The sequence below is a fragment of the Ursus arctos genome, unplaced genomic scaffold (assembly GCF_023065955.2).
Source record: "Ursus arctos isolate Adak ecotype North America unplaced genomic scaffold, UrsArc2.0 scaffold_30, whole genome shotgun sequence".
In the NCBI taxonomy this organism is placed as follows: domain Eukaryota; kingdom Metazoa; phylum Chordata; class Mammalia; order Carnivora; family Ursidae; genus Ursus; species Ursus arctos.
Window position 1 is genome coordinate 21,728,778 of NW_026622986.1, and position 19,590 is coordinate 21,748,367.

Sequence of the window (19,590 nt, forward strand, 5' to 3'; positions counted from 1 at the left end):
TTTTTTATCTTTTGGATGTCCGAAAATGTACAGTTGGCTGTTTGTTGACATACGTTTGCTTTATTTGGCCAATAAAAACCAGAGCGAGAATTAATCAGCTTTTAGTCTGGAAACAACTTTTAAAGGGTTGTTTGTGCTGCCTCGCTCTGAAATCGTGGCAAGTTTGCTTAACCTCCCTGTGCCTCGTTTTTCTGATCTAAAATCAGGAGGGAGGTGGTAGATAATAGTACTAACCATAAAAGGTCACTGTGAGAAATGGATGAGGTGGTAACGTTCCTAGTATAGTACCAGTCACGTCTTAAGCATTTGGCAATGTTATTCCCTTATTTTAACGGTTTTGATTCTAGCGAGTAGCTATAAAGTACCCAGCATTGCATGTTGATGCAGTAGGCATTACGTAAATTCTAGTTCATTCTTACCTTTTCTCTTTTGTTTCACAGAATCAAATAATTTAATTCAGCCTTTCATTTTCAAGATGAGAAGTTGTGTGCTCTAGAAAATTCCAGTGATTTTTCTCAGGATCTCATGGAATCGGGGTCTGGATCTCACACTGCTTGAATCTGGGTATTCTTTGCTCTGAGTCACTTTATGTAACTGTCATCTTTTATTCAAGATACAGTGGAGTTTTCCACGCTTTTTATTATGATTGGAATTTCCACTGTCTTGAAAAGAATGCCCCATCCTGGTGTGGACGTTATTTTCCTGGTTTGGAAAGAAGCAGCTCCAGCTGGAATCTGGAAAACTCCGTCGTAGTCTCAGTTTTGATTCTGGTGGTCTGTGGAACCGCAGAAAAACCACTTCACTGCTCTGGGCCACCATTTCCTTGTCTATATAATGAGGGGCTTAAGCTGATTTTTAGGCTTCTATAGCTGATTTCTAAAAATACACCTTCTTGTGTTACACAAATAACATAGTTTATGCTAGAAAAATTAGTACAGATAAGCAAAGCAAAGGAAGATCGGTAGATACAGAATAAAATTGAGTGTGGACCTTGAAGCTTTGTATAGGCCTGAAAAAGCTTTATTTCCCTTTTCATGGGAGTTTCAAATCAGCTTCTCTCCTTGATGGCACTTAAATTCCATGACATGTCAGAATGTTTTATTGCATCCTCTTGTTATTACAGAGTAATCTCGTTGAGGGCAGTAACTGTGTCTCCCTCCTATTCTGTCCCTGTCACAATGCCTACGTTCGGTCTTGCAAAACAGACCTAATTGACAAGGCATCTGTTAATACTGTCCTGCTTACACCTCGGGAGCAATTAATGAGTTTGTTGCATCTTTCTCTCTGATTCTCCTGAGCATCTTCAGAAGTATAATTTTTCTTTGTCTTTTTTCCTGAGGGAGAGACTGTGATGTGTTTGAACAGGAATGATGTGGGCTCCATGTTTTTTATTTATTTTATTTTATTTTTTAAGATTTTATTTATTTATTTGACAGAGACAGCCAGCGAGAGAGGGAACACAAGCAGGGGGAGTGGGAGAGGAAGAAACAGGCTCCCACCGGAGCAGGGAGTCCAATGGGGGGCTCGATCCCAGAACGCTGGGATCACGCCCTGAGCCGAAGGCAGACGCTTAACGACCGAGCCACCCAGGCGCCCCGGCTCCACGTTTTTAATATCATGGTGGCTTGGGTCTGGTGTCTTTGGAGTTCATGTCCTGGTGAGCACAAAGCACCTGGTCAGTGACCAGCTCGTGGGGCTTCTCAGCACACATGACTTCTCTGCTCTTATTTATGTATCAAAAGAGGTATCCTGTTTTTTCAGCCGTCACATATATTAAATTGCTTTCCGTTGAATGAAAGAGCAGTTAACTGTGGTTGTTGGACCCTTTATCTGCAAATAGTAAAATTCGGTCAAATAACTGATTTCGGAAACTTGCTAGTACAGTTTTCAACTCACCGCAATAATTAGTTGTGAAGGAAAGGAAAGCTTTCATATCCTGACGATTTTTTAAAAGTTTTAAGTTATGAACAATATTCAAAAGAAAAATGTTTTTATGATTCTGGGTGTGTTGATGAAGACTGTATTTGTATTATATCTTGGTACCGAACATTTTATTTTCTGTCTTCACTTTGATATATTGGCAAAAGCTGCATATTTACGAAGATCTGAATCTGTCTCTGACCACCAAGGGTGAAATAATTTCAGCCGTGCGACACGGGCAGGCATTTTAATCATGCATCATGGAGACGCAAAACCCAAACAGGTCAGCATTGCTTTCGGATGCTGACATCTGGCCGGCTTCCACATCCCCGGGGAGTCTCCCAGTCAGGGTTATTTAGGGCTGTGGCTGTGGCTAGCCTATTGGGGAGCCAGAGGGGAAAAACCATTTGAACCATCCTATATTTCAATTTCAAATCAATTCTTCTTTCTGGCCTACAACTTTGGGAGGAACTGAATTAATAGAGGGTACTATTTGTGATGGAATCTGTCGTTGCCCGGAATTTGAATCATACCCCTGGAATTGCCAAACCAGGCAGCCCTCTTTGTCCAGAAGTACGGTGGTTCTTCTAACTTGGCAATCTTTGCTACCCCAAGAACTGTCCGAAAGGGATAAACGATTTGCCTTCTGCTGATAGCAGTATGTCTCTGTTTCCATTTGGGGCTCCGTCTGTGAGATACTGGAACTTATGGTCCAGTTTCTGTGACCAGTTACAGAACCTTTCCCTTGGTGCTCAGAGATGGCCAGTTGTGACCCAAGGCAAGATCGCAGACACCTTCAAGTCCCACATGGTGTGGCGTGTTTTCGGGCCTCATTCTTCTTGGTGCACTCTGGCTGTGTTTCCCCCCTCTGGATGGAAATGTCATTCTGCAAAGCTAGAACTTTTTATTTTTATTTTTATTTATTTATTTTTAACCTCTGAAGTGCTACCAGAGGAATTATTTGCTTTTTCATTTGCCAAATAGGAAATAGGACAGACAATTTCTGGTGTGCCCCATCATTGTGATATGTTAGGTTATTTTGAAAACAAGTCTGTAATGTCATCTCAGGGTGCCTTGGACCTCATCATGCATTTTTTTTCTTAGGCTGCCCACTTTATGCCGAAAAGAAGGAAAAACCAAGCTGATTTTAAATAATAGCAACTTCCATGTGTTATCTAGAAATTATGGTTCCTTTTGTAGGAATATTTAGTTAGTCCTCTGAGTTTTCTGGATTTATTCCATTAAAATACTGGCTGTCCCCTCCAGTCCTGTACTTTGCGTGTTTTCCATCTGTTTGCTCAGGGAAGCCTGGGATTGTGTCCATAACTGCCTGTTTCCATGTCCTGCTGGTCCAGCGTCCGTGCGTGGCGTGCCCTCTGCCCTTAGGCATTTTTGGATATGTCACCCCTTGATAAGTCACATCTCCTGAACTACCCGCTGTCCTTTCTGATAGACTACTCCTGTGTCCACGTTCCCTTCATGCCTTGCGTCTGGGCGTTTCGGTGCATGTTCTGTGTTCCCTCAAGTGAGTGACTGTAGTTTCTCATCCAAGCCAGGACAGTTTTGGGGGCAGCCCGCATATTCCAAGACTTTCCCAGGTTCCCCGGGATGTACAGTAGATCTCGCTTCTTAGAGAATTTCCAAGGTAGAGCCTGTTGGCATTCTGAGTGTGGTGCATGCCCGAATGAGTCCTTGATTATGCTGCTTGTGAAATTATTGAACCGACCAGTTCCTTTCTGAGCATTTTCCTGCTGATTCCCTTCTTGGCTAGAGAACAAACAGTCATAAATCATGTGTTACCGTGCCAGCAACCTCACCCTGTCCCTCCTTCCCTCACAAACACTTCCTGTCCAACACTGTGGTTTCCCGCTGTTCTTTTCGGCCTGAAACCGCGTTCACCCAAAGACCATTTCTAAAGGCTGGAGGCAGAATGATAGCCAAGGCGCTGGAACCTCTAACTGTGTATGTCAACACACTTCTGAGTTCTTTGGTTGATTTTTGAAATGTAATCTCCTTTGAAAATGCCTACGCAAAGCATAGTTTAATATGGCTTGAGGAATTTTAATAACAGTTTGTTCTCACTGCTCTGGTGCTGCTCATTCTTGAAAGTGTGTTATTCACGCGGTGGAAGATCTCCCAGGGTGTGATTACGGTTTGCAAGACAGGTCAGTGGGTGCAGCCTGCTTCCATTTTCCCAACACGTTTGACCATGGCAGTTTTTGTGCTTTTAAATAATCCATTCTATTTTGGTAGACACTTTCTCCCTTCTTTTTTAACAGCACGGTTTCCATACAGGACTCACCATGAACTCACCATTGCCAAGTGGAGGGGAGTGGCGGGTCGTATAAATACGTTTGTCGCAACTCAGTCTTTGCCTGTGCCAGGCTTTGTGTCGGAGCCTGTGATTTTGATTCTGTCCAAGTTAACTGCCCTCCCCGCAGACCCAGCCTGGAGTCCTTTGTTGCCCTAAATATTTTTTCAAAGATCTTTTATTAACTTTTTCTTCACTGCTCTAATTTTTTCTCCCTCTTACCCACTTTAACATGTAGCTCCGTAGCAATAGTGAGGAAGACAGATGCATTCTCGCGGCATTACCAGGTGGGGCAACAACTGCATTTCTCTTTATTAACACAGAAAAAGAACTTTGAAACTTTGTCACTTTCTCTCCTACCAAATTCTTCTCGAAGGGACACAAGGAAATGGTGGAAAAGAACCAGCTTTCCCTAATTAAATCTTTCTTTGTGAATGGTGGCTGGGAGAAAGAACAAAAAGTTTTTTTCTAATGAGTTAGTTGTGATATTTTAGGAAAACTTAAGACCAAGATGAGAGGATTTTTCATTTTCTTTTGGGATCAAGATTGATGTCTGTGACACTCGGAGGGAGTGGTGTGCTAGTGTGTGAGGCTGCTAGTTGTCTGCCACTTTCAGTTTGCCCCATCTTCGTTGATCATAAAACCCCTACTTTTTAGCTGGCACCTGGTCACTTGGAATATAGACTCCATTTCCCTGCCTCCCTTGCAGCGAGGCCTCACTGGATTGTAAAGTGGTGATTACTTGATTGCAAGTGGAAGTACCATGTGCAACTTCTTGAAAGTATCCCGAAGGAGGAAGTGTTCTTTTTTCTGTCTTTCTGAGGGGAATGCAGACACGATGGCGAAGCTCAGGCAGCCATGTTGAAGCATGAGGTGGGACCAACAAGATACCAGGAACCTCTGAATCACCTGTGTGTGAGAGACAGACCCCCGTTGTGTGCACCCCTGTTACCTTATGGCTTGCTCTCACATGATGGTGACAGTAATCTTAACCGATACAGCTATGAATTTTTTTCATCTGATGTGGTATGAGGGTAGCTCTTTGAAATATTTTTCTTCCATCTCACACTGTCTGCTTCAGAGATAGAGGAACACTTAACTGGTGGACAAGGAACCTTAACTCTTAGAAATAAAAATGTGCAAGATCTTCTTCAGTGTTTAAAATCTTAAACATTGTGTGAGAAGCCTTTGTGACTCTGTTGAAAACCACGAAAATGCTCTTCTTCCCTATTGCCTTGTGCTTCTCTTTCCCTAATGGTTCAGTCCCAAGACCAGTGAGTGGGACAGAGGGAGGTGGTCAGGGTTCGGAGCACTGGTGATCTAGAACCGGGGTGGGGACCCGAGTGGGGTGAGTTGAGCATCTGTGCAGGTCAGGGAGCCTGGCCTATGAGGTCCCAGCCCAACAGGGCAAGGAGGGTGCTGCTGTGGAGGGGCAGGTGAGCAGGGGAGTCTGATCAGAGTGCGAGGGTGTCCCGGCAGGAGGGAGGGGTGTGGGGGAGATTGGTTACTGCATTAACTTTGAAGTTGGAGAGTTGAAAGGACTCCGTTCCACAGAGCCTACTCACTTACGGAGTTATTAAAGGCACAGGATCTGGCTTAGCAGGCATAAGAAAGCCTGGGCGAGCCTTGGGGGCCTCAGAGGCTCAGCAGGGCTGCTCCCCAGTCCTTCCTTCATTGCTCGGGACATGTTGGCTGTCCACATGATGAACCGTCAAGATGTGCGTGAGGAGTTGAGTTTCAGGATAGCCTGGACAGAAACGTCCAGCAATGTCTTTCATGCCTGACTGGTCCTGTGCCCCATAGCCAGGTGTAAGCCATCAATCTGCACATCCCTAAACAGTGACAACAAGCTGGCCCTGGGGGTGTCCCGGGTGTCTTCAACTTTAAGCTGAACGTCACACATCGCTAGCCAGCCTCCTCATCCTGATCTTGACCAAGAGTCCACACCAAACTTCCGGGGGCCCCTGCACATAAGCATGAAGCTGTCTCAGTCTGGCCGTAAGAGGACTCTATTTCTCGCAGTTCTATATAGGGTTATTGATTACATAGTAAGTCGGTTAGAGGTTAACAGAAGCCGGAGTTCTCACTGTTAGAGAAGGGAGTCCCACATACAGAGAGGGAAGACACTGGAATGAAACCGTGTGATGTACTGGAGTTGGAGATGCTGTTGTGAACTCAGGGTTTTCAATAATATAGTGAAATCAGTCTGTGTGTGTGTGTGTGCGCTCAAGCTCTGTCCACTGAGAGGAGCTGAGAACACGGAGCCCCAAATAGCAATGCGCACATCTGGTGCTCAGATTTTGTCTTATAAATACCAGTTTCCACAAAAAGGAACCAGAGCTCATTAGAGAAATGGTGATTTCAGGGCTGTGGCTGAAAAAGGACAAGATGAGCCTATCTTGTGCCAGGAAGCGGCGAAGTGCTCAGGGAGCAGTGGGGGCCGGTCAGAAGGCTAGCAGCCGGCGTGGATGGGCTCCCTCCGGCCAGATCGGGCAGTGTGAACACCGACATACGTGATAACGATAGATGATAACCCACCGACCGACATAGGAAACCACAAAACCATCCAGATATACAGAAATAAATTGCAGTTTCTCAACAGCAACCGTCTTGGCATTTGGGACTGGGTCGTCCTGAGGAGCTAAAACTATGCTCTGCCCGACTGTCCTTCCAGAAGCACCCGGACTGTTTCTTGCTGGAGATTCCTGCAGAGGAGTGAGTGGGCTGCCTCGTGCCTCGGAGCGTGGGAGGCGGCGTCCCAGGCGCCCTCCCCTCAGGATGGCTCTGCTTCAGACCAGTGCTGTCTCATACAGTACAGTGTGAGCCCCTCAGGAAAGTTTCGGTTTCTAGTGGCCGTAGTTGTTAGAATCAAAAGTGTTGCCAGACATCGCGAAACGTACCATGAGGGTAGAGATTGCCGTGGTTGGGGGTCCCGAGCCACGTGTGGCACAGGAGTATCCTCCTTTCCTCAGCCCCCCTTCTCCCCAAATGCTTATTAATTGCAAAGGGGAAAAGAATGCATTTTCAGTGGAGAAGCCTGGCAGCGTCAGTGATCAAGGACAGATGGTCAGCGACAGGACAGACTGAAGTTGTGTGCCACCTGACAGGAAGCGTTGAGGAGAACCCCGCGTTTCCCAGACATTCCTGCCAAAGAGGCTTAACCTCAGTCGAACCACGAAAGCATTGACGGATCTGCATGGAGGTCATAATAGAGAATCATTTGGCCACAGTTGCCAAGGTCATGAAAGGCGAGGAAAGAGAAATGCAGACACGAGGTGATCCAAGAGACCCCCTAGCTGCATGCAACGGGATCGTGACCCGATTGTTTTTTCTAAAAGAGGTGATTGGGGCGTCCAGTGAAACTGGAGCGGGAGCGGAGGACTAGGTGGTGATGACACGTGACGGGAAGTTCTTGGCTTGGGTGGCCGTGCTGGGGTTCTGTCGGAGGACGCCGTCCTAGGAATACCCTGAGTTTGTGGGACGTCAGGCCAGCACGTGACCTCAGAAGGTTCAGGGCAGGAAAACAGGTCTCTGTACTGCATTTTGAATTTTGTATAACTTTGTGATGGTTGAAAAAAAAAAAAAAAAAGAAACATATTCAAAAATTGTCAGGAGTGATATTCTCGTTTTCTTCCCAGTGTGCTGGGGTCCAATATGAAGACCCTTCTTGAGAAAAACTTTTGTCTTCTTAGTTCTTCTTCCTTTTTTTTTTAAAGCTGGTATAACTGACTTTTTTTTTATATAATAATTTTTTATTATGGTATGTTAGTCACCATACAGTACATCCTTAGTTTTTGATGTAGTGTTCCATGATTCATTACTTGCGTATAACACCCAGTGCACCATGCAGTACGTGCCCTCCCTAATACCCATCACCGGGCTAGCCCAGTTCCCCACCCCCCTCCGCTCTGAAGCCCTCAGTTTGTTTCCCAGAGTCCATAGTCTCTCACGGTTCATTCCCCCTTCTGTTTACCCCCCTTCATTCTTCCCTTCCTTCTCCTACCAATCTTCCTACTTCTTATGTTTCATAAATGAGTGAAACCATATAATAATTGTCTTTCTCTGCTTGACTTATTTCACTTAGCATAATCTCCTCCAGTCCCGTCCATGTTGCTGCAAATGTTGTGAAATTGTTCTTTCTGATGGCTGAGTAATATTCCATTGTATATATGGACCACATCTTCTTAATCCAGTCATCTGTTGAAGGGCATCTCGGCTCCCTCCACGATTTGGCTATTGTGGACAATGCTGCTATGAACATTGGGGTGCATCCATGGCCCTTCTCTTCACTACGTCTGTATCTTTGGGGTGTCGTCTTTAGGGAAAAAACTCCGCTGCATAATATAATAATGGTCTTAGAGAAAGAATATTGGAAGAATGGCTAGCTGTGTTTAATATATAAAATATGTATTTAAAACGTACTATTTAAAACATATGCTGATCATCCCGCAAAGTTTTAGAGCCCAAAATGGAAGGCAGGTCGCTTTTTTCTTGGACTTTTTGTTTTTTTTCTTTCTTGTGGATCTGTGTGTATCTTCTTTCTTTAGAGTTGGAAAAACCATCTTTTAAGCAAGTCTGAGCTTGTTCCGTTGAAACCTCCATGAGATTGTTTGAAACTGGCGAGCAATCTGCTGGTGCTCTGAAACGTCAAAATAATTGGAGCGGAAAGTTTTTTCCTCTAGTCGGTAGCGTGTAGAAGACTTTCTGGGTTGCCCGTGGGCACAGGTGAAGTGACGTGCTCCCCGTTTACTGGGACATGGTCTCTCCGTCTTCACATGCTGTTCCCTTTGGTTCCAGTGAGGCGCTGAGCCTCTCCACGCTCCGGACACGCGTTAGCTGTAGAGACGGATCGTTGAGGCGAGGCCCGCGGAGCAGGTCGCCACGCAAAGCTAACCGGCCCTTGTAATGTTTGATCCCGTGACAGTAATCTCATTAGCTCTAACTCGCCGTGCTAATTGCATAACTTTTCTTAATTTGGCGTAACATTTAACAGACAGCGTTACATGAAACCTTCTATTTTCGTGAGCGCTAACATTTCAACCTGTGAAGATAATGCAGTGCTTCACCTTGTAGGAGTGTGGGGATAATTTGGGAACATTTACTGACTGTGTGTGTTTTGTTTTTTTTTTTCTTTTACAGTCTCCTTATCGCACATCACACAACTGGTCCTCAGCCACAACAAGCTAACAAGTGAGTTGACTTTACTGTCGGTTCCGCAGTTTCTGACTTGGAGGTAATATTGTGATACACCGTTGATTCTTTTGTTTCCTTTGAAGATGCTAATGACATGTTATTTGGAGAAACCTAAAATCTTTTTTGGTGACAGTGAGATACACGAGCATATGAGCATATTGTCCTGTATTTTGTACTTTGTTCTGTTTTGTTTTTGTGTGTTTTTTTTTTTTTTTTTTTTTTTTTTTTTTTACTTTGCTCTGTTTGGAGAATTCTTTTCTCACGTGTGAACTGAGGGAAGAACATGACATTGCTTCTCAGGAAATGGTTCCTTTCAGGGCTGGTAAGTGCTCCAGTGACCCCAACTGCCAGGTGGATAACAAGTGTTTCATGGGGGGAAAAAAAACTTATTAAAAAAATATTAGGCTAAGAGTTCTTGGCTTTCTCTGTACTTCCTCCCCAAATGGAGAATATTTAAGTGTTGCTCTGTTTCTCTGACGGATAGGAGGGAACCCCCCCCCCTCCCCCAAATTGTGTAAGTTATGTAAATTGGCATCTACATTTTTCACATTTTTGAGTCTGGTTCCCAAGAAGAATTCTCTGGGGTCTGGGTGGTGTCATGGCATTGTTAACATACAGGAGAACTGATAGTTGTTTTTATGAAAATGCCTCCTGTGAGTGATAATGGGCCATTTTATCCTTAGAGCTGTGACTTTAAAGATTTTAATGACAGGAACCCACTCTCCTTTCTCTTTCCTAATTGACTGTCACTTCTTTGTGCTTGCCGTATTTCCTGCAGACTTGAGTGATTTTCTAATCATGTGGCAAAAATTTGTTAGGGCGCCTTCTGAGTCCCGTGAAATTGAGCCAAATGTCATGTTGAGGGATGTGTCGCGTGAATTTATGTGTGTATGTCCATTATATACAGCTCGAGGCAATGTCACGGAGCTGCTGATTATTGAGAATTAGGAGGGCAGTTAGGGCCCCTTCGTGTGCGGGGAAACAGGCAGATTTAGTTCATGTTTAGCAAAAGCACCTATTTGTAAGGCCAAGGCAAAGTGGCCTGATTGTCACGTTTGAGTAACGGTGGTCACAGAACCTGAAAGTGAAGGCTCCACGTCACATGTGATCATTTTTGTAACAGGTAATGTGCTGCCAGTTTCATGGTTTTTATAGCAAAGGATCCTTTTGTCCACCAAGGCCATAATCCCGGTTTAGAGGGGATTTGCAGTTTGTCTTGAAAGGTGGACAGCATGATCCCTGAATTCCCCAAGATTTTGTGAGCAGAAGTCCCCGAAGCTATTGCCAGTTCATAAAAATACTTAATCGCCAAGCTTGCCCTGGTTGGATTTGCATCAGCAGAGCGAAAAAAGTGTACATTTAAACAGGAAGCAGAACATGCTGCATTCCTATTACATCGTTAATAGGTCTGCTCTTTACAAACAAACAAAACCTTTCAGAGTTTTCAGTCATCGTTTATTTCTTTTTTACATGTCCACAAAGATAGAAGTCTCGGGGATCAGGGGATCAGTTTCTTTCTCCAGGCACATAAACAGGAGATTAATTTAGAGAGGCATAAAAACGGAGTTAAATTGTGGCTGTTACTGAAGAGGTTGGCTGTGAATCAATTCAGACTTCAAATTTCTTCCTTCCCTGTTTTTATTTCTTTTTCTTTTTCTATTTGAGACACTCTTGACCTAATCCAGGAAACTCTAATTAATAGTCTTGGTAACTTCTGTTTCAAGCCCTTGTGAGTCGTGTCAGTGACACTCGATCTGTTCCACTAAGGTCAAATTAGCATCTTTTACTATTTTTCTGGCATTTAAATGAATGACTTCGCTATGGTTTTTCAAGTATTTATAGTAAATATGTCCATTTGATGGAAATATAAATATGCATTAAATGCAAGTGGCGGAGCACACCCTCCTGTCACTTTGTATGGTAATCAGTGTCTTTCACTTTCGGTGGTTTTTAATAGGGCCTGGCTGACAATGCTGCATTAAAACCGGTGGCACTCAGAAGTTAAACCCCTCAGCCCCGCTTTTGTCTTGCAAAAAGTACTTGTGTTTTTCTCTTAGTCCGCCAGTTACACTGTTGTTTGACATTTCCACTTGTGTGCTCCCGGAATGAATGGGAATGAATGGCTAGCCGGCACAGACAGGGACCTTGATTTGGGGACACCGTGGGACTCCACGCACTGGAGTCAGGATCTGCGGAGCCATCCAGACCCTATGGCAACGAGTGGGCTTCCTTTCCCTGCTGTTGGTTTTGACGTGGACACGTCCTCTCAGCCTAGTAGGAGGGAGGCCACAGGAAGCCGGAAGTGGGCAGATGATCCTTCAATTCCCCAAGATTCTGTGAACAGAAATCCTTCAAGCTTCCTCTATTTGAGTTCATAAAAAATATTTCCAAATTGTCAAGCCAGGCGCTATTAGGGGTTTATCATTACTGCAGCAGCACTATTTAAATTTAAACCCCGGGGGATTGGGGCCGTGTGGATGGGCTTTGGTAGAGTGGCGGGGCGGGGGGGGGTGGGTATAGCTGTGCCTGGAACAACTTTCCCAGACGCGTGCGTCTCCCTGAGCTATGTAGACGGAAGGCAGAGCAGCAGACGCATCTTTCCTTCTTCCCTCTGCTCTGATGGGCAGGTGCTAACTGGCAACCCAGCAGAGGTGCTTTCTGGCCCTGGAGGAGTGGTTTCAGAGTAAAGACGGGGTTCTCGCAGAGTCAGGCTGTCCCGTCTGAGACACCATTCGCCCTGAGATAACGCACACATCTGGTGGAAGGTGCGGTTCCCTGATTTTCAGAAGCTGCCCCGATCTGCCCCTCCCCCCCAGCCAGCTTTTCCTCCCCCTGTGCTGCTGCAGACACATTCGTCAGTCTCTCCTCACGCCCAGCCCTGCCTCTGCACCTTGCCTCCTCCCTTCCACTCCTTGCGGCCTCGCCCCCTCCTCCTGTCCTCGAGGCCCCCCAGCTGCCCTGGCCAATGGGAGATCTTTCTTCCCCAAACTCCTATTGTTCATGGACCCTTCACACCTGTGCAGCACGTCCTTGTCCTCCTCCTGCTTTATGTATCCTCGCTCTCTCCAGATAGATCTGAAGCGTTTTTGAAAGTGGGGACCGTTCTTCTTTTTCTTTAACACCAGTTGCCGAGCACAGGTGCTTCTTCCCAGGAATTGTCTACAGAAGGCAGTAACGATTGACAGAAGGGAGCCCTAGATGGCAGGGAGGTCCTGCGAGGAAACAGCTGGCTGGAGGTGAAGCAATCTGTGTAAAAACTGGACCTGTGGGATTAACTGGTAGAGGGACCTGAGTAGATGTGGCCAGCACACACTGCTGTTTCCTACTCAGGGGCTAACGTCACACGTGCTGGACTGAGGGCTCTGAAGAAGCATTACCCTGTGTCCTGGGAACTGATGTCCACGTCGTGTTCCTCGTTCATAGTGAGGAGTGATGTGCTGGGATGGCCCCCCTCAGGTACATCTGAGCATCCACAGGTGGGGACCGCTGGTGTCAGGATGACCCATGGATGCTCCTTCCGCCCAGCGACCCTGATGGGCTCGGCTGAGTGTCCCTTCACCATAAAGCCTCCTTTCGTTCTTCTAGCTGTGACAGCTTCTGTGCCTGTTACTCTTCACTTCAAGTTAGTTTTATATATTTAAGATCCCCCATTATTTACTGATTTCTTCATGCAGTTAATTGCATTATAATTTCCCTGAGGTCAGGAGCCCTGGCTGAAGCTCTTTTGTATCCCACGCCTCCAGCAGTGCCAAGAGCCTGGTGAACATCTCCTTGGCCCTCAGTTAATACAGGTTGATTAATGGGTTGGCAGGTGATGAGTCGTGCGAAGTCAGAGCAGAGATGACCTACCCAGGGGCTTGCTGCTCTCAGTGTTTTGAAAGAAGGGAACATAGCAGTGATTTCAAAGACTGTTTTCCTGTGTGTCTGCCCTCCTGCTCCAGGGCTTGCCTTTGTGATTACTCTGCCTTTTAAGCCAGTGTTTGCTGAGTCTTTTCAGTTGGCTCCGTAAGCTCATACCTGGTTTTTATGGTGGTTTGGGAGTGTTAGCTTTGTAAATGTTTTCCTACTTGTTTTCAGTCTTAGAGAATTTCATTTTGAGACTGTCATTTTAAGGCTTCTCCACTAGAGGTCACTGTTGAGATACATATTTTTTTTCCCTGGGTCTTTTGGCGAAAAGATTAAAAACCGAATTTGTGTTATGAGATTAAATTTTTTGCAAGCTATTCTGCTCTGTCCAGTAGGGTATGTTGCTGTTGCTATTTATGTGGTGCAGTTTGCCATTATTAAGTTAGATCCCTCTAGAAGGATATACATTGTTTTTCTCTTTTGCTCCTATAATTATCATTCTGTCTCACGTACCATTTTTTAGTTTATTACGGCTACTTTCTCAACTTAGAAAGTTTACTTCTTTACATTAGAAGAATTTTATTGCCCTCTGTAGTATTTTGTATTGGGGATATGTAAGATTTTATTCCCGTGGAAGAAAGTTGAAAATATATATGCGTGTAACCAGATTTTAATAAAAAAATAACCATGTAAAACCCAGGGAAATGTGCATTTTGTGAGGACTTACATGGATTCTTTTACTAAATGCCACTGTGAAGGGAAGGATGCTCTGCCTTATGAAATGAATTACACTCTGAGTTGGTGACAATACAGTTTCTAGGCATAATTTTTTAATGCGAAGCTTTTCTTAATTTTAAAAACAATTTTATTTTTACAGCCACACTCACAGATATTGCCAGCACCTTGAATATAACAGTCATGTTTTTCATTTTGTGACCCATGCATTTTGAGGATTAAGCATTCATCATTTTGTGCAAAAAATACGAAGGATATCATTTCGCTTTGTGTGAACGTTGCACAGCCAGCTCTGTGTAAACCTTTCATAAGTGTGGGTCTCTGGATGTAACTGTTCAGTTTTATACTTTGAACTTTGAACTGTCGTATAAAACCTTTTCTTGAGGTTTTAGGAGTTTTGCCTGCAGTTTGAGGCCTTAATGTGACCGTATCTTGTCGTTTAATGTATCGGAAATGGCTAGTCAGGCAGTAAACCTAAGTTTTATGGCAAAGCGTGTTTTATTTTTTTAACAGACTATTTCCCATTAGTTATAGCTTATGTATGAATTCAAAATTACAGTGGACAAGAAATGGTAGGATTTTCTTTTATTAGCGATTTCAGTAATTTATCAAAGAAAATGTTCTAAATATATAGAAATTAATATAATAATTTAGGGGCGCCTGGGTGGCAGAGCGGTTAAGCGTCTGCCTTCGGCTCAGGGCGTGATCCCGGCGTTATGGGATCGAGCCCCACATCAGGCTCCTCCACTATGAGCCTGCTTCTTCCTCTCCCACTCCCCCTGCTTGTGTTCCCTCTCTCGCTGGCTGTCTCTATCCTGTCGAATAAATAAATAAAATCTTTTAAAAAAAAAAGTTAATATAATATTTTAAAATTTTATGTAGATGTATATATATATATATTTTTTTTTTTGATGGGATATTTACCATAAATGTTATAAATGAACTAAGGAGCATGTTGCACATGAAAATGTGACATTCTCAAAATATGCATATCTAATTATAATGAAGAAAATTAAGCAGTTTTTTAAAAAGCATAATAAATTAAACCCCTTTCTACAGAGCTCATAGATTGTTGAGATGTATGAGAGAAATAAACTGTTCCAACTCCTAAGAATGACCTTGGCCAGTGTTCAGCACCTTTGTGTTCTACCGTCTCTAGTTCTTCTCTCATAGATTATTTGTCATGCCTTATGCAAAAGTTCCTGTGCATGGCTTGTATGAAATTAAACTGAGGGGAAATATGCAAAGTAAATCATCTCTGTGTCATGAATTTATCTTGTGACAATGTCAAAACAACTTGCTGTTTGCATTTTAAAAGAGTGTAAATGTATCTATAATACAGAGGCTTTGATCAATAGCTTATTTTTTTAATTAGTGCACATTTATCAGTTTGTTACTATGCCACCATTTGAAAGATTGGATTTGAAAAACTATATACATAGTATTTTTGAGTCTGGCAGCTATTAATTAGACAGTATGTATCAGATACCAGTGGTTAGGTTACCATAAAAAAATTTACCCGCAGTTGGGAGTTTGTTATTTTGGTTTAGTAAGGAAACCTGCTAGATCATCTCACGGAAGATTCTGTTGGCCCCATATCCAGAACCAGCAGAGGCCAAGACCAGTGGGTGAAGTTGGAGAAGCTGTCTCTTGATGGTATTGTGTCCTTCGCTCAGAGTCTCTGGCCCACTGATGCAGTGCTACCAACCAAAATCTACCTATTCTAGAATCTCTTTTCTTGGAGTCTTGCTCTGTGCCAAGAGGAAGCTAGCTAAACTGTAGTGTATTAATTCTTCCACAGTATTTTTTATTTATTATTATTTTTTATTTACAGAGGGGAAGAGAGAGGTGGGGGGTTAGGACAGAGGGAGAGAGAATCTTTTTTTTTTTTTTTTTTAAGATTTTATTTATTTATTCGACAGAGATAGAGACAGCCAGCGAGAGAGGGAACACAAGCAGGGGGAGTGGGAGAGGAAGAAGCAGGCTCATAGTGGAGGAGCCTGATGTGGGGCTCGATGCCTTAACTCTGGGATCACGCCCTGAGCCGAAGGCAGACGCTCAACCGCTGTGCCACCCAGGCGCCCCAGAGGGAGAGAGAATCTTAAGCAGACTCCATGCCCAGTGTGGAGCCAGATGCAGGATTCAGTCCCATGACCCTGAGATCATGACCTGAGCCGAAATCAGAAGAGTTGGATGCTTAACCGATTGCACAAACCAGGCGCTGCCACGGTATATTTATAAATGGAACGACTTTAGTTGGGAGAATTTCAGAATGGTGGCGGGCTTGGAGAGAATGGCGTGGGTTTTTTTTTTAACCTGTCCCTTTCCAAATCATAACTAGCCCCTCTAGGGTAGCTGATCTTTAAAAGTGTTTCTTTTACTATTTATAATACAATTCTCAAACAGAATTGATTTAATAGCAAAAAATGTATATATGAATCATCTGTTGACTATTCTTCCTAAATAATGTGTGTGGTGTGTGGGTGTATGTGTGTGTCCGTTCGTGGGTGTGCTGTGGGGGAGGGTGGGAGAGGATATTCTAAAAGGTGCAGTTCCTCGGTGCATACATTCTTTTGGAGAAGTTAACACTTTGTAACTCACTGGCCTTTTTTAATGGGGTGAAACTGGGTCAGTGATTCCTAGAAAAATGCACATAGGTTTTGAGGATCCTATAAAAACCATCCACGAAGTCTTTAGGGGTGCATATAACCCATATTTAGGAACTCTGGAGTAGGGGAAAGATAACACTGTAGTTGTGGGGTAGATATACTGGTGCTATTTCTTAGAGATGTTGGCTGGAAATTTGTACAAAACTTTAGAAAAGATGACATTCATTGCAATGTGAAATACACTCTTGATAGCTTTTTAAAAACGTTCAAAAGTTCCACCTACTTTAGCTGCTGAAATTTACATTTCGTTAAATAAGAATGTGTAATCTTGAGTGGAATGCATGTGTATTGTTAACCGTAAATATAAAACTTCATTATTTTACCAGCAAAAGTGGGTTTACTTGGGAATAGCAGAGAATTGCACTTTGGGACAAGCAAGCTGTGGCAAAACCATGGGCAAGTCTGGAAAAGAGAGTGGGAGCTTCTTTGTGGAGGAGGGGGTAAGTTGGGATTGCTGTTATAAGCAAAAAGCCCATTGGAATAAAGTGGGAGCTGGAATTATGCTGGCTTTTCATTGGCTAAGTTGTTACTGCCTCTTATTGGCTGGGCTGTTGCTAGGGTGAGGAGGTAAGCCTTTCTTCCTCCTGCAGGGATAGTAAAGTTTCCGTGTACAGCGTCCATTTCTTCCTATTGGGTCCGCAATTGACCACCAGTGGTTGAGCATGAGGGCTCCCTCTGCTGGCCTCCCAAATCCGTTTGAGTGAGGTGTCCCTTTATTAACGTTCACAGTATTTACGTATTTCAGTTTCCATAAAACCTAGGAGATGCTTTATTCCCATTTTAGTTTTTCTTCAGTTTGCCAGTCAGCTTAATAAGACAAAACACTGCGCTTGACCGACCACTAGTTAACAAACTCATCTACTTCCTTTTTAGATGTTTTCGTCTGAACCCTCTTGTCTAATTTTTTGCTATTCCTTTAGCCTTTTTCTCCTGCCCAAATGTACTCTTCTCTGATCACCCGATTCTTACCTGCAGTCCCTGACCCTCTTCAAATCTTGCTCATCCTTCAAAAAGTTGAGAGGAATTCTCCTCTTTCCCCACAAAGCCCACCTGTCCCACCATCTGTAGTATGTGGAAAATCAAGTATTAATGCCGTCCTGAGTTTAATATTAGACTCTGAAGGGCCAGCCTTACGTATATGATGACTTGAGCATGAAAGGAAGGGCATATTTTGGCGCCCTCCTCTATATCTGGTAGAAGCAACAGGCCTGATGTGGTCAAGTAACCAGAGCTGGAAGGTGGGGGGCTTTTCATGGTGTCCAAGCTTCTGTGCTCACCATCGCCCTGCTGTCTTGTCAAGGACGTACGTGTGCAGTTCACGTATCCCACCCACGTAAATCGAGGAGCTCAGTGGAGGAAGCGTGGCCGTGACGCTTTGCCTGTTCAAACAGAAAAGCAGGGAGAATTCTAAAGGTTAAGAGGCAAAATTGTTATCATAGAGTGGGCGTTCAAAAAGCCCTCTGTGGATTGTGTGGATTTTTCTGGTCCTGGCCATTGACCCCTGGCCCATTTCTTCCTCATGTAATTACTCCCATTCTCAGCATTAAAGTACAAGACGAGGAAAGAAGAGAAGTAACCCAGTGTGGCCTGTGGCTGAAGTCATTCTTTATCGTAAAAGAAGACGTGAATTATTGGCAAAGTGTGTGTGTGTGTGTGTGTGTGTGTGTGTGAATTTGACTTCTCTGCTGTCTCTCTCTTCATGCTCATAATCGAGGATTGAGTGTGTGTGTGTATAATACATTATAATGATATTTAAGAGCCTGGGTAGCTCTTTCTAGGACACTGAGCTTGCTATCTGCAGTGATTGAAGTGATTTTTGTTTTTGTTTTTCATGTTCTCCTCTTCCTTCTTACTGTGCCTCAAAACTTCGTAGGCATTTTTTGCAGAGAAGCCTCTGCCCTCTGCTTGCCCTTCACTAGATGTCACTTCCTCCCAGACCATCGAATGTCACTGCCTTTCCTCTTCGTGCTGCTTCTCTGACCCAGCTCCCTGGTTAGGGCTGGTTATTGACATACTGCCTGGCTGCCTGGGTAGGTGCCTCAGCACCCCAGTGTGCTTTCAAAGGTATGTTCCTGAAAGAATGCAGGGTTCAAGACTGTGTGGACCATTCCTTGGTTCTCTCCGGGCTGTTAATAAAAGATTCCGAAATCAAGTAAATTCTGCAGCCTCAGAGGGGCAGAAATCCACGCTTGTCAGCTTTTTGGGAGATTTGTTTGGCCTTGCGTACACATTTTTTATAGCCCAGGGACATATATTTTTGCATGTTTGACTTGATACTGTAAAATCTGCCTTAATGCTTGCTTGTAACTTTTTCCCCTGATTTTTGTGGAATTGATTATTCTCATTGTTGCTGAAAGAGTAGAGTCTTTTTTTTTTTTTTTTTTTTGCTTCTTTTCAGTGAATTAAGTCAGGATATTTTTGGTTAGTAAAATTACTTAAGCTGCAGAATCTTAAGGAGGCCCATGATGAGATACAAGAAGTACGTACCTCTAGGTGTGGGTGCTGAGTAAATACTGTTGTTTAACTGATTGTAGCATTGCTCTTGCCATTTATAAAGCTAATAATGTTTTGGGGGACGTTGGCCTTTATTGGGTAGATGTTTAGATTATTTTGGTATTTAATTTTTACCTTGAGGAACATAGAGATCCTTTTAAACGAGAATCTGCTTCACTGTTTCATAAACTTTATGTTTTTAAATAACCCGTAACTACTGTAATTCACTGTTGTAATAGCTGCTTTGGGGGAAATCCCATAAAGTCTGTAAAGCCTTGTTATCATTAGTATACTTTTGAACTTCACGTTCTCGTGCTAAGATAATTAGTTCAGTACCCACCTCGTGTTTTGGGCCAGAAAACAAAAGTCATTAATCACTATAAATACAAATGACCTTTTTTGCATATAAAATTCTGAAGAGCG

The 19,590-nt window shown here is 43.7% G+C and overlaps 1 protein-coding gene across 1 annotated transcript in view; it reads left to right on the plus strand.

Annotated features, from left to right (window-relative positions):
• RSU1 (Ras suppressor protein 1) overlaps positions 1-19,590 on the plus strand; it is a 187,860-nt gene that overhangs the window by 25,217 nt on the left and 143,053 nt on the right. Inside the window, exon 3 of the mRNA XM_026479004.4 lies at positions 9,371-9,421. Coding sequence (XP_026334789.1) covers positions 9,371-9,421 — 51 coding nt within the window. The remainder of the gene's footprint in view (positions 1-9,370; positions 9,422-19,590) is intronic.